Below are 14631 nucleotides of genomic sequence, written 5' to 3'. Positions count from 1 at the left end.
TCATTAAGCTTAAGTGATTGAAATAATTGACATTCACTGACTAAAACCCCATCTGTGTCCTCTCCAGATGTCATCACTTAAATATACACTCAGTGGAACGCTCACCTGCCACACTGGAGATAATGTTAATGACATGCATTGTTTGCGTCTCAGGTTTCAGGAGGCTAAAAGCAGCAGTCAAATAATAGTTCACTGCATCCATTTACACCTGCAATCGTTTAGCATCACATACTCGCAAACAAACACTGTGGCTGTCATGGCAACTGAGGTATATAATATTATGTGGAGTCCTGTTTGTTTGCTGTATGCCGGAAAGTTATCTTGTGACAGCTGAATCTTGAATACGGACACCTAAGCACAAAAAGCTTTGTTATGAAATTAAAGGATTTAGGATTAAAGGACGTTAATTGGCAGGTGGTGATACGCACGCACACGCACATGCACACACACACACACACACACACACACACACACACACACACACACACACACACACACACACACACACACACACACACACACACACACACACACATACACACACAGGAAGGCACACAGCTATGGAAACAGTTTTTGATTTGATGTCAAGCTGGGCTGAGACTACAGTCTTAGAGCACAAAGTGATAAACACATTCTTAAAATTTTCTCTGCAATCTCCTCCAGGCAACAATCATCCACCTCTCACCTCTGACCTCTGACCTCTTACCTCACACCTCTCTCTCTCTCTCTCTCTCTCTCTCTCTCTCTCTCTCTCTCTCTCTCTCTCTCTCTCTCTCTCTCTCTCTCTCTCTCTCTCTCTCTCTCTCTCTCTCTCTCACCACCCATTAGTTCACCTCACCCTTTGATTGGTCGCCATAACAACATAACCATGGTAATCAGCGTGCATTTACTTGGTTTTCTATTAGTGTGATGATATCAGTTGACAGATATTTAAAAAGCGTGTGCTCTCTGCTGACATGCACTGACAGACGCAGGCATGCAGGCTGTCACACACTCTTGTGTTTTAACTTTTGTTCTTTTGTTTGCGCGCACATTATGCAGGCATGCGCACACACACACTCAACTATACACCCACACATCAGATAATACGACACAATGGTAACAAATCTGGCTGTCAGTTATACAGAGATATGTTCAACACCTCTGTATTTTAACATGATCTTATTACTAAATGATATACTGAATCCGAGCTATCCAATAAACCCGCCGTATGTCCACATTTGGTGATAGGATGATGGGTGAAGAAATATTCCTACGTCATAGAATCAAATCTGCTTAATTTAGCAGAAAAAATACTTCTAACTCCAAAAAAGGCTTGATTATATGTTGACATTTTGTCTCAAGACAGAAATGATATGCAAAAAAACGCCCACAAAATACACCTTTATGTTTGTGTGGGATAATTTGTTGGGAGATTTATTTAAATTCACAAATAGAAAAACAGGTAAATAAAAGGCTCAATGTGGATATTTTATGAAATGTTGTGTAAATGTTAATGGAAGTGTGTGGGGCTTCTGGTAATCCAAAACAGTTTTACAGAACACAAAACATGATTTCTTCTCGGTGGTCATACAAATTGACATCATGGAAATACATGTTTTTATCAAGACAGAAATAGATTTGCGAAATCACCTTTTTGTCAGTTTGTCTGTGGTATTCTGTGTTTGAGAGATTGAGTTGAATGCACAAATAGAAAAACAGGCAACTAAGGCAAGGGCATGCGTGTTTTTTTGTATATTGCGTATATGCGAATGGAAGATTGGTGGGGCCTCTGGTAATCAAACATGTCAACAAACAGATGCAGGAGGCAGAACAGCAGGAAAAGAGCTCCGGAAAGCCTGACACCATGTCGGAAAAAAATAGGAATCTGGGAGATCAGCAGTGGGAGAGGGGAAGAGAAAAAGCAAGGCAGAAGAAGTGATGGATGGAAAGTATGGTTTTTTTTCTAGAAAAGATCCATGTTTCATGAGGTCGAAGGTCATACGAACTAAAAGGGCACAATAATATTCATGCAGATGTGCAGCTGCAACTGTAAATAGCAGAAGGACAAGATTCCACAAAGTGCTGGTGGAAAAGGTCTCGTAGACGGGAGATAAACAGCTTCATGCTGGGGTCAGAGATGCAATACCACTCATCACTTTAGAATATTATACGAGTCCTGCTTTCAGACGCACCTTTCTTACAGGCTACACATTTCAAATAGCATGTGGGTAATAGCCTCCACATGCAAGTGCTAAAACCGATTCTTTCCAACCACTGCAAGAGCTTTAAGACAAGGTCACAGACCCAGGAGGAATTTGGAAGAATCTGTAATGGGATGGAAGAAAAATCTAACTATCCTCGTCTTAAGAAAGAAAAAAGAAGAGCTTGTAAGTTTTTTTAATTTAATGTTTTTTTTAATAAATATAACCCTTACCTCCAGGCTCGGGACAGATATCATGACCAGGCTTTCAACCTGCTCCGTCCGCTTGGATTATTACTCCAGATGCTTTTACTCAGCCCATAAAAATAACCTCATTCACAGGAAATAATTAAACATTTACCGCCCGGTGCTGAGCCGTCCCTATCATATTTTCAGGAGAGAAACTTAATAAAAGCATTTGTGGTCATTTCACCGAAGCAAAATTATCTCTGGCAGAGAAGACTTGCTTGGGGACACACGCACACTTGCACACTTGCACCCACCCACCCACCCACCCACCCACACACACACACACCACACACACACACACACACACACACACACACACACACACACACACACACACACACACACACACACACACACACACACACACACACACACACACACACACACACACACACGCACACACACACACGCACACGCACACACAATAAAGACTCCTTATGCACATCTGTGAGCCAGAGATAGAGCACTATCTATCCAGAATGTCATTAACTACCACTGCTGTAGATTTATATTCTCTCAGTCATGCCATATGAGCCCGTCCAATTACATCCATAGTCTGGAGATCATCCGCATGCTCCTAAACACTCATATATATACACACGCAGACACACACACACACACACACACACACACACAACCACACACACACACACACACACACACACACACACACACACACACACACACACACACACACACACACACACACACACACACACACACACACACACACACACACACACACACACACACACACACACACACACACACACACACACACACACACACACACACACACACACACACTAGCTTGTCAAATAGGCATCAGAGGCAGGTGCCATGGCGACAACCCTGCAGGGCATCATGAGCTTAATATCCTGATCATTAATGGAATAAACCGGGGATTAGATGATGCTGTGAGTCGGACTGGAGTTAATAAAGAGCGGACAAATGCATAACACTGAACTGATGCTTTTAATTTAACATGCAACATCAGCACTGCCATCTGCAGGAGAGACACACACCTGCAACTCATTTAGATAAGCAGTGCCACCTTTTTATATGTTTACCCCTAATATGAATCTACTTTTAACCGTCAACAATATATGTCTACTAGATGTATGACTTTTCATCAATGAGTGATTTGTTTCTCCTTTGACCCTTTCACCTGAATTCTTTTTAGGTTTTTTAGATGTAAAATTGCATTTCAACAAGAACAAAAAAGATTGTGTTAATAACTACCTCAGTTACATCATTTCACGACTCTTTCGGGGGTCCCGATCAGCAGGTTGAGAACCACTGCTCTAAACTGACTATGTGATATATATTCTGCTTGTTCATGTAATCACACTACATATCTTATCAACTACTAGGTAGTAGTACACTAGGTACCATGTTAAGTCATACTCCTGAACAACAAAGGAGGAAAAAAAAAAAAAAATCCACAAAACTATTATGTCATCTGCAGTGGCTGGTCCACATTTGAAATACAACACATAACATGAAATATTATGCATTTGTATAGATTCAACCACCTAACAGAATATCAGTTTGTCAGACCACCTCCAACATTAAACTTTGCTTACATCCCAATGTGTTGATAATATCATCCCAAGAATACACTGTAATATATACAATAGTGTAAATGGGTTAATTTACAAAGCCTGTGCCAATATTTTGACAACATATATACTATATTTGGATGATAAAACTTCTTAACCCTTATTTAAGTAACAATTTGAAGGACGTTCACCGGTAACAGAGTTGTTTGACATTGGGGAATCACAACTTGTATTAAAGTAAAGCTTCTGAGTTTGTCTTTATCTCACATCAGCCCTCTCTCCTATTCCCTCATCTAGTTAAGTGTCTAATATCTTTGTGCGGTAATTACATGCAGACAGAATAACATAAATAATTTATTCCAAGGGATTCCCAGTGCATTTCTTCATAAAAGCAAAACAACTTTACAAAGCCTCTTTAAAAAACGTGTTAATAAGAAACAATCGAACAGCTATCTGTAGTAAAACGTGCCACCACAAGTATAAATCGTATGTATAAAATAAAGACGTTATCAATATTTGCTTATCTTAATATTTCGTTTTTAGTTACATTCTTTAGAGTTTCTATATTTAAGAGATGTGTACACTGACAGCGGTGTCAAGTAGGTACCTCACTCTTCAAATGGGCTGTGAATGATGTCGAGCTTTAGCTTCAAAGGCAGTCGAGCGTTTTGTGGGTTCATGGTGGTCAGATCTTAACAGCAGTCTGTTAGGAGCTCTTGCAGCAGCCTCTGCGCTCCTCCTGCCCGTCCCCGGAGAGTCCGATGGGGCTGGACAGGGTGACGGCACTGATGGAGCCACGGGTCACCTCCCTGCTGGCCACCTTCTTATGGATGGCTGGAAAAAAGGAAAGGAAGACAGCAGGTTTGCATCAGTAGGTCGTTCAAAGAGGATGTCCTATAGACAGAGGGACTGAACACACCTGTGAGGACTTCATTGAAAGCATGTTCGACGTTAGTGGAGTCCAAGGCTGACGTCTCCATGTACATGAGACCTCTCTTCTCTGGGTTGTTCCAAGGGGGGAGGAAATCAAAAATCACAATAAACAAACACTGTCGTTTCCAAGGAGCAGTGTTACCACAACTGAGATTTAAACACATTTCATTTTCAAAGGAAACCTTTCATAAAATCCTCATCATATAACAGACCTGCAAAGTCTTTGGCCTCCTCTGAGGGCACCGTCCTGAGGTTCTCCAGGTCTCTCTTGTTCCCAACCAGCATGACCACGATGTGAGGGTCCGCATGGTCCAACAGCTCTTTCAACCATCGATCTGCGCTCTCGTAGGTCAGGTGCTTGCTAATGTCGTAAACCAACAGAGCTCCAACTGCTCCCCTGTAATACCTGAGTCCACCAGGTGAGAGAACACGAGTTAGATTTAATTATTCAAACTGGAAGCTCTCTGCTTATTGCAAAATGTGTGACTGATAATTGTATGCAGTGTTACTTAAACTGACAACGATGTGTGCTCCAAATGTGAGAATGGTATCTTCCTTTATAGTGTCTTTATTACTTGTATATACGTGAGTGTGTGTTTGTGTGTGTGTGTGTGTGTGTGTGTGTGTGTGTGTGTGTGTGTGTGTGTGTGTGTGTGTGTGTGTGTGTGTGTGTGTGTGTGTGTGTGTGTGTGTGTGTGTGAACCCACGCTGAGGTGATGGCCCTGTAGCGCTCCAGCCCGGCTGTGTCCCAGATTTGGGCTTTGATGGTGTAGTTCTCCAGCTGAACGGTCCGCGTGCTGAACTCCACGCCGATGGTGGTGCGACTTTCGTGATTAAACTCATTCTTAGTGAAGCGAGAAAGAAGGTTGCTCTTTCCTACGCCAGACTCTCCTATTAAAACCACTGAAACAAGCACGTACAGGAGAAGATGAAAATCAGTCATTAGTAATACTCACGCTGATTAACACGTGAGCTTTTTTAACTAGTTTTATGGCACACAGAGTTCAAAAATAGAACTGTTCATTGGTCAAAACTATAACTTTCTGGGACAAATCAGATTAACTTGATCGTGTCTAATACTTGCCGTCACCCTCACGATACATCAAACCCTGTGACATCCCATACATGTGGCACCTCAGTGGCTGACTTTGGAATGAATGGAATAAAAAATCCTTGGTCGTTTAAATATTATACAAACCAAATAACAGCTTCCCGGTGGAGCAGGAAATGTCAGATGCTTGTTCAGTAGGTCAAAGGTCAAATTGTTTAAAGCCAAAAAGACAGTGAGACATCACCTCCACAGAATATAGAGCAGGAAGTTACAAAGGAGGGTTGTACCTGACATCTTGCCAGCTTCTGTTAGTACAGAAGTAACACACACTATTTCACTTTAACCTCTTCTTAAACAATCACAACTCAAAAAAAAACACGACTCACCTTTGAAGACGAAATTGTACGACTCATCAGTCCCCATGTTGCATTTAGTAGCTTTCCTCTTTCACCTAGCAACTATCCTGAAGCCACTTGCAATATTTTTGAAGAGTTTGAGAAAACAAAGAGAGAAAGAAAAACAAATGATCTCCGGTTTCCTCTTCTTCCAATGTGAAAAGCAAGAGAGAGAAAAGGTGAAAATGAAGAAAAAGAGAAGAGGTTTAGCTGCTTCCACCGCTTCCTCCTTTATCTGTGGATAGGGGCAGCTTCAGATTGAGGACAGGCATGCAAGAGTCCTGTCGCCTGCCGATCCCTCATCAGCTGACACCCGAGGGAGCGCTGGGGGAGGAGAGCAGGTGGAACAGGTAGAACCACTGGTAGCCAGTTATTAGGCACAGACCTCACCCATTCTGTCATTTGTAACACAATAAACCTGACCGACAGGTGGATCGGTGTAGACGACGCCATTTTGCCAATCATTTGAACTTAGGCTGAAAACGTTGGTAATATTTAACGAAAACTAAGTAAATATTAATTCACTAGTTTAGTTATGACTTGAAACCTAGGAAAGTTTAGGCTCTTATGTAGAAATTATTTCACATTTGAGTTTAACGCTATTATTATTATAATGAATAATTATTAATAATTAATTAATTTGTATTAATAATAATAATAATAATTATTATTATTAAACAACATTTGTAGGCAAATAAGCTATTTAAATAAAACTGACAACGTTTTCTATAAATTGAGGGTTAAATATAAGGTGCTTTCTATTGGCATGTAAAATAAAGTGTCACCCAAACAACCTGTGCCTAAACTACCTTTCAATATGGCCCAACAGATATCTCAGTGTAGAACATTTTCATATCAAACAACAAACAGAAGCAGATCATAAATGTAATGACTTTATATGAACTTCAAGAGCAGGACATTTGAATGAAAAGCTACACACTCCTATCTACACCGTCACAAGGCTATAATCACCTGACACAGGGCGTAGACCGATTTTGACCATGTTTTATTCTTTTTTAGTACAGTACTGTTAAAAGTTAGTTTCAACATGTTCAATTGTGAGATGGATTTTTTTTTTTTTCAAGCTGAGGTCAACAAACAAAGCAAAGCTATAGAAGCAGTTGCCAAGGTTACCACAACTACAATGCTGACATTTTCAAAAAGGAAGAAAAAAATAAAGACAACCTATAACTTGATTTTAGAAATGTATGGTGCCACCATACCATACATGTTTTTAAAGCCTTTCCATTCATTTACTTTTTACTCAATTGATTTCAATGTTTATTTTTCTGCGAGACAAATCACAATTATCTCTCGGTACTAACTGCACCCCAAAAAAAGAGAAAATATAATTAAAAAAAGAAGAATCAGATTAAAAAGAACGTTGGTTTCATTCATATTCATCCTAACAGCGTCCTCCGGAGCTGCTACAGAGTGATATTTTGTTATGGTTACGGTCCTGGATGATCATGTGTGAGATTTATTAGGGGCATCTAATTGACCCGCTGAAGGGGAAGTGTCATTTGCCAACAATGCTCTTATAGGGCAGGGGGGGACAGAAGGCACAGCAGCGGTGCCTCAGAAGGAAAAGACACCCGTGAGTGGGCACTTTATTTTTGGAATGACAAATTACAAGTTTAGGGAAGTGTGGAGGCCTTAATTTTCTTAAGCGCTTGCAATAAATAGTGAAAGTCATCGGGCAAAAACAGCTATTTATGAAGAATCTCGAGAGCGGGGAAAGAGGGAGGAATGGGTTTGAACGTCTGTATGGACAAGATATCTTCCTGTTCTTGTTCATGATTTCCGTCTCTATACCAGAAAAAATGTTCACGAACTGATTAGCTAGATAAATGCTAACAAACTGCAACACAATGGCCGTGTGTGAAACAGAGCCAACAGCCAATCACATCACATGGGTTTAATCTGTATTATGCAAATGTTTGTCTGCAACACTCGACTCCAGTTTAATGGGAAGAAGACAATGAATGAAGAAATGCTTGGGAGTCCCTTTTCAGGAGAGGTTTTCGCTCCTTTTCTCTGCACCAGAACACCCCTCAAGGTGAGATTGGTTCAGTCCAGCTCTACAGCAGCACTCTGGGACAGAGATCTGGTTGGACGACGCCAAAAAGAATAGGGACTAGGGAAATAATCTGAGAACAGATGTAGAATGAGGGTCTGACAGATCCTGCCCAAGTTTCTTCTGCAAAGTTTGGGACAATACACTTAAATTTCTCTTGGTTCTCTGTAGATGCTGGGTGTGTTTATGATTTAGGTATGTTTGAATGCACATGTCTGTGGATCAGTATGTACTGTATGTCTTTACGAGGGCTGTGAGCCCAGCAGTCTCTCGATAGCGGCGTTGATGTCTCCTCCAGTAGCGATGAGGGCCTGCAGGTTGGCCTCGGGGTTGATGAAGCCCATGGAGCTCAGCTGATCCAGCTGGGACTGGAACCGCACTTCGGGGGTCTGGGGCTGCAGAGGGGACCGAAATGGAATAAAAAAATGATGATTACATTACATTTAGCTGAGGCTTTTGTCCAAAGCGATTACAATTAGTCATTCATACAAAATTGAAGGATGTAACATCAGTGCATGTGTGTGTGGTTGTACCGTTGCACTTCCTCCTAGTCCTCCTCCTAGTCCTCCTCCTAGTCCTCCTCCTAGTCCTCCTCCTAGTCCTCCTCCTCCTCCTCCACCAGCAAACATCTGGAGCATCTGTTGCATCAACTGCTGCTGGGCGGCGTTTGTTCCTGCACCGCTGGGTGAGGAGGCGGGGTTATCTGTTGGCAGGCCCCCACCTGTGGGTATGCCAGGAATCCCACCAGGCATCATACCAGGCATCATACCAGGCATCATGCCAGGCATCATACCAGGCATCATACCAGGCATCATACCAGGCATCCCACCGGGAACGCCACCGGGAACACCACCGGGAACGCCACCAGGAACACCACCAGGACCACCACCAGGAAGTCCACCTGTCATCAAACTACACCAAATCAAAAAGCAGAGGAGTTGAGAGAAACTAAATCATCCACATAAAGCACCATGTTTTAGGAGCGAGTGATCCGTACCTGGGCATGAGGCCAGGAGCTTCTGTCTGCAGCGTCTGTAGACCCTGCTGGATCTGCATCAGAGCCTGCATGGCCCGGGGGTTGGTCATCACTCCCATGGCTTCTGGGTTCTGCATCTGCAGACAGAGACAGTAACAATCAGTTCACGAGTTGATCAACTGAGAATGAATGGCCAACTATATTATAATAATATTATTTTGTATGTAAATATGGCAGAAAGTTACGTGTTGAGCCTATTAAATATTGAGATTCCCTGCTTGTATTTTATTAATAAACTGAACATCTTTGTGTTTGGGACTGACAAGACAAAATATTTGAATACATCACCTTGGACTTTTAGAAACTGGAATGAACAATTTTCACTATTTTCTGACATTTTAAAGACCAAACAATGGATTGATATAATAATCTGCCAATGAATGGAACCACGAAAAAAATGTGATAGCTGCAGCCCTAGAATAAACCAACCAATCACTGGATGTGCAGTTATAATAAGGAACATTTTGACATCGAGTTTATAAGAAAAGGACTTGTGGTTCATCAAAAAATCTTAAAAATGCCAAAAATGAATGGCAACTATACTGTGTACCGTACTTCAGACAGAAATGTTCAGCATGTGTAGATAAGCATCTGTGTTAAGTCTCACAATACTGGAATCAAAGCTTGTTACAGTGTCACTGTTTGTGTTTTTAAGGAAAAGGGGACTGGGTTATTGACTGAAGTGTGTGTGGTACCTGCTGCAGGAAGATGGGTAACTGAGATCTAAACTGGTCCTGCAGCTGTGGGTTTCCAGCAAACAACGGGTTATTCATCAACACCTGGTACAGAGAGGGAAAGAAAGAGAACCAAGTTTATGCATCATTCAACATCTGGCCACGCTTCTCACTCACTAAAGTAAAAATCAAATGATATACTGTTTGGTTTAGCACTTTCTTGCTGGCAGAATGTTCAATCAGAGAAATAAAAGCTCTGGAGTCTCCCTGTGAGTTTCTTTTCCGTACAGTCTGCATTGTTTGTTAAAACCAAGTTAATAAGGGCTGCGTTGGTTTTGCTTTGTAATATTTGCTGCAAATGCAGATGGAGATGACCAGACATCCCTTCTGTTGAGTAAGTCACTAAATAGCTGGGCTCACTGGTCGAATGCACAACAGGCTTAGCCAGATCCTTTTATTTACAATTCCTTACCAACTGCAGAGTTTAACCTAATTAATCGATTCCCTATGTGGTATGCAATGTGAATAACAAAGAGGTTTAACACAATCTAAATAACCGGGAGTTGCACTGTAATGTGACGTGTGCCTGTTTTCTGCACTCTGGGTTTTGTATGTATAGTTTTTGTGTTTGCTTGTTCACATCTTAGTGTTGCATACCTGGGAGGCCAACTCTGGGTTTTGAGAGAGCGACTGCATCATACTGCGCATGTAGGGAGCCGAGAGCATGTTCTGCATCAGCTGAGGGTTTTCCGAGATCTGCTGCATTAGACTCTGCATGCCCGGGCTGTTGAACATCCCTGAAACGCACAGGAACATACATGTGTTTGTTTGTGCGTATGTGTACACAGGTCATTTAATGAATGACTCGAAAACAAGGTGTATTGAGAATCTGCTCTGTTCCTACCATTGCCCAGGCTGCCAGCGTTGATGCCCAGAGGGTTGGACACACTGGGATTGGTGCCCCCAGGGGTGCTAGTGCTTCCTGTGGTGGCCCCTCCACCCTCAGAAGGGTTAGAAGAATTTTGAGGCCCCCATGGATTAGGCAGGGGCTCCCGGTTCTCTGTCCGTGATGGCTGGGCACCAGACTCAGAGTTCCCACCTAGAGCTGAGAATGGATTGTTGCCAAACTATAGAAAAAGAGATATGACACCAAAAGTGGACATTTAGTAATTCACGCAACAATGGCAAGTTAAACCAGACAAAGGTTATACTGTGGAATGTGTGGAACCATTAGCCTATAAGGATAGACAAAGGAAATAGATCAGCGGATAATCACTCCCAGGTACCTGTTCCCTGGCAGCGCTAAACATGGGTTCCTGGATGTCCGTGTACATCCTCCGCAACGCATTGTAACCCCCTGGGATGCTCTCCAAGTTGCTCAGAGCCCGGTCCTGGTTTCGCATCATTTCTTGCATCATGGCTGGGTTCCTGGCTAGCTCCATGGTCTGATGGCGAGAGACGATGAGAGGGGGGAAAGTCAAGTAAACGTTAATTCTAAACCAAGATAGTAAAATCCCGAATATACAGATCCAACAGTAGGAACCCACTGTAGTTGTGCCCGTGTTCACTATCGAAGTGCTATTCAGCCCATATTCAAATACTTTACCTGTCTCATGAGCTCCGGGTTGTTGAGCATGTGGGAGATCTCAGGGTTGCGTTCCATCAGCGTTTGCATCTGAGGGTTGGCCATGATCATCTGTCTCATCAGGTCTGGGTTGGACATCATGTTCTGTACCAACGGGTTCTCCATGATCTGAGACAGCATCTCTGGGTTGGACATGAGCTGCCTCTGCATCTGCTGCTGCAGCTCCATGAAGTTAGCCGAGCCCATGCCCATTCCAGACAGACCGGCCAGGTCACCAAAGCCAGCTGAGGAAGGTCGGATGGTTAATAACTAATTCATGGAGATAATATTGTCTGTTTCAATGTAAATAGTTACACTCACTCAGTATGTTGGGCGTCTGTGTGTTTGGTGCGTCAGTGCCAGTAGAGCCTGCTGAGGAGGAGGGGTTGATACCCGGACTAGAGGTGGAGGAATTGCCTGCCTGAGTGGAGGTCGAGCTAGAGGCCGAGGTGCTACCGCCATCTCCTGCCCTAGAAAGAGAATTTCAAGGCGTATGGCAAGATTAGTACTCAGTTAAATAAAGTGCAGTTCACTTAATTTCACACCAAGATGGTATTATATGTTGAACATTATTACAACAAATCGATGGTCAAACCAGCATGCTTTGTACAATAATGGAGCCTTACTTCTGTGCCGTCTTTATGACCAGGTGAACTGTCAGGCCATCCTTGATGCCGTGCTGGCTGAGGCTGTCGCCATCCTTCAAGATCTTCCCTGCAAAAATCAGAACCAACTGGTCCTGTTTGGCTTTGAACCGCCTTGAGATCTCTTCTTTAAACTAAAAGACAGCATGAAATGAAGAGAGATTAGATCAAATGGGACAAAAAAAGCAAGGTGGGAAAGAAACAGGAAATTAAAAAAGGATAATATCAAGAATAATATGGTTACACCTCGGTATGGCTGTTAGAAACTTTTTCTGTTCTGTTGCAACCTCCAGGCCTTAAATGCCAGTTTCCAAGAAAGACCTTTGTACTTATCCTATTAGCAGCAGTTTAAACACGCCACAACTCTGCCAATTCACGATTACTCTTTGGCTACTGTGTAAAGTGTCATTTGTACAGAAATTAGTCTTATCCAATACAAAGCTGCTTTCCTATGACAAGTTTTTTTCAACAGTAAATAAGGGCGAGCATATCTTATCACAGCATCCCAGTCAGTTTTATATTGTGCTGATGGGGCCACACACTCAAATGTTGGCATTCACAAATGATCTGATATGTTAAAGGTGAAATAACAGCTACAAGATCAAGAGAAACTGAAACAAAGCTGATGAATCGCGCAAATAGTGTAATTACTTTTTTTAATAGTCGATGCTGTTTTGGAAATCCTTCATTTTCTTTTCTCCCTGAGTATAGTTTCATTGATAACGTGTGTTTTTAAAAGCAGATGACCTTAATTATTGTTTTGTGTTCACCCTGGCAGACTAGCAACCACTGTGTGGTAGATGATGAGGATTTATGTAAAAAATGAAGAACAAAGAATGCTGTTATTCACCTAATTCCTCAGCTTTAACTATTTCAAAGCACTTACAAATTATATAAATTATGTGTCACACAAAATTCAAAATCTTACTATCATCCAATGTAAAGCCACATATAGATAAGGATGACAACACACACTTGGAAGTGAGGGATCCAAGTCCAATGGTTGAACATGAAACACACACAACCAGATAAAAGAGGCTACTTAAGACCACACTGTAATTACAATAACTTGTCTATACGGAAAACAAAGCTAAAGAAACCAGTGTGGCTGCATGGGTCGCCTTATGGTTTCACTGTAACACGTCGCCAAGCCAACAGTAGCTCTGAGAGTAGGTTTATTCCCTGGAAAGCCGAATGACTCAGTGGCAGCAGTGAGAATGTTCTAGACTAGAGTGATAGCAATCCTTAGCTAACCCTAAGCTGTTGAGCTAAAATGGGAGATGAAAGCAATTCATCACACCATTTATCCAAAATTACTTCCATGGTTTTATCAGGCCATCGTGGCTTCAGTACAGCCCGTCAGCTGACACTTGTTTGGCTACAGTTAGCTAACGTAGACTTAGCTAGCAAGCTGAGTTAGCGAACTAGCTAACTGTTAACAGTTAGCTCGTTAGCCGGTTAGCCATTTCCTTTATGAACGTGGCTATACCTCTCATATCGGATGTCAACGGCGTTTATAAGACCACACAGTTGTTCACCAAAGCAGTAGTACTTTCATCACACACAAACACCTTGCTTTCACACACTATCAGTTAGCCGGTAAGAGTGACGATAATTGCTAACAGGGCTAGCTAGCTTCCTAGCTGAAGTTGTGGGCATGACGTTAGAGCAGGCAGCTTCCCACCTGCGAAAGGACTTACCTGAGTGACAGAAGCATCTTCTGCGATGGCGATTTCTTCTTTGTCTTTAGGTGTTTTCACTGTGACCTTAATAATAGTTCCCTCTGCTTCTTCAGGTTTATTATTGTTGTTATTTCCAGGATCTGCGGCGCCTTGGTCAGCCATCTTTACTCCGCCGATGGAACAGCTCGGGTCTGGCGTCAGCTTCCGGGTCATAAGAGGTCAAACCTTTTTCCAGAAAGAAGCTTATGAAGTTCCCCCTGTTCATCCATGATGTCCTTTGGCTCATCTAAATCCCAAGATTGGAAATAAGTTTCTCCCTTGAATTGTGCGTTGTTGATGCAGGATTAATTACAGTTTGATAAAGAAGTGGCCTGTTAGATCAGGGGGTCCCAACCTTTTTTCCCAAGAGCCCCCCCAAATGACTCCTGTTGGAAGTTGCTCCCCCCCACACACACACACACACAAGGGGGGGACGCAACAGCGGTAATTAAAGTTTAAAAGTCTCAAAAATGCTACAACTAC

General features: G+C 42.3%; 2 protein-coding genes across 2 annotated transcripts; both read right to left on the bottom strand.

Annotated features, from left to right (window-relative positions):
* Positions 1-4334: 4334 nt before the first annotated feature.
* On the bottom strand, positions 4335-6681 carry LOC307021926 (ras-related protein Rab-25-like). Its single transcript, XM_079654459.1, has 5 exons — positions 6364-6681; positions 5634-5829; positions 5139-5332; positions 4913-4993; positions 4335-4827 (listed from the first exon to the last, which is right to left on the bottom strand). The coding sequence occupies exons 1-5, from the start codon at positions 6398-6400 to the stop codon at positions 4700-4702; spliced, it is 636 nt and encodes a 211-aa protein (XP_079510585.1). The 5' UTR covers positions 6401-6681; the 3' UTR covers positions 4335-4699.
* A 681-nt stretch (positions 6682-7362) lies between these two features.
* LOC307021788 (ubiquilin-4-like) lies at positions 7363-14337 on the bottom strand. The gene is made up of 11 exons (XM_079654223.1): positions 14128-14337; positions 12410-12561; positions 12105-12253; positions 11766-12028; positions 11446-11604; positions 11064-11286; positions 10817-10956; positions 10181-10264; positions 9447-9562; positions 8983-9361; positions 7363-8844 (listed from the first exon to the last, which is right to left on the bottom strand). Exons 1-11 carry the CDS (start codon positions 14320-14322, stop codon positions 8692-8694), a joined length of 2013 nt encoding a protein of 670 aa, XP_079510349.1. The 5' UTR covers positions 14323-14337; the 3' UTR covers positions 7363-8691.
* Positions 14338-14631: the final 294 nt, after the last annotated feature.

The sequence above is a fragment of the Notothenia rossii genome, assembly GCF_949606895.1.
Source record: "Notothenia rossii genome assembly, chromosome: 10".
NCBI classification, from domain to species: Eukaryota; Metazoa; Chordata; class Actinopteri; order Perciformes; family Nototheniidae; genus Notothenia; species Notothenia rossii.
The sequence above is the reverse complement of the archived record's forward strand: the minus strand, read 5'-3'. Positions and strand labels throughout refer to the sequence as shown.

Coding starts and splice junctions, on each gene's coding strand:
- LOC307021926 (XM_079654459.1), bottom strand. CDS start 6,400: ATGGGGACTGATGAGTCGTACAATTTCGTCTTCAAAG. Junction 5,333..5,633: donor TACAGGGCCATCACCTCAGC/GTGGGTTCACAC, acceptor TGGTGGACTCAG/GTATTACAGGGGAGCAGTTG. Junction 4,828..4,912: donor TTTCAATGAAGTCCTCACAG/GTGTGTTCAGTC, acceptor CCTTTTTTCCAG/CCATCCATAAGAAGGTGGCC.
- LOC307021788 (XM_079654223.1), bottom strand. CDS start 14,322: ATGACCCGGAAGCTGACGCCAGACCCGAGCTGTTCCATCGGCGGAGTA. Junction 12,562..14,127: donor AAGATGCTTCTGTCACTCAG/GTAAGTCCTTTC, acceptor GCTGTCTTTTAG/TTTAAAGAAGAGATCTCAAG. Junction 8,845..8,982: donor GACTAGGAGGAAGTGCAACG/GTACAACCACAC, acceptor TCCCCTCTGCAG/CCCCAGACCCCCGAAGTGCG.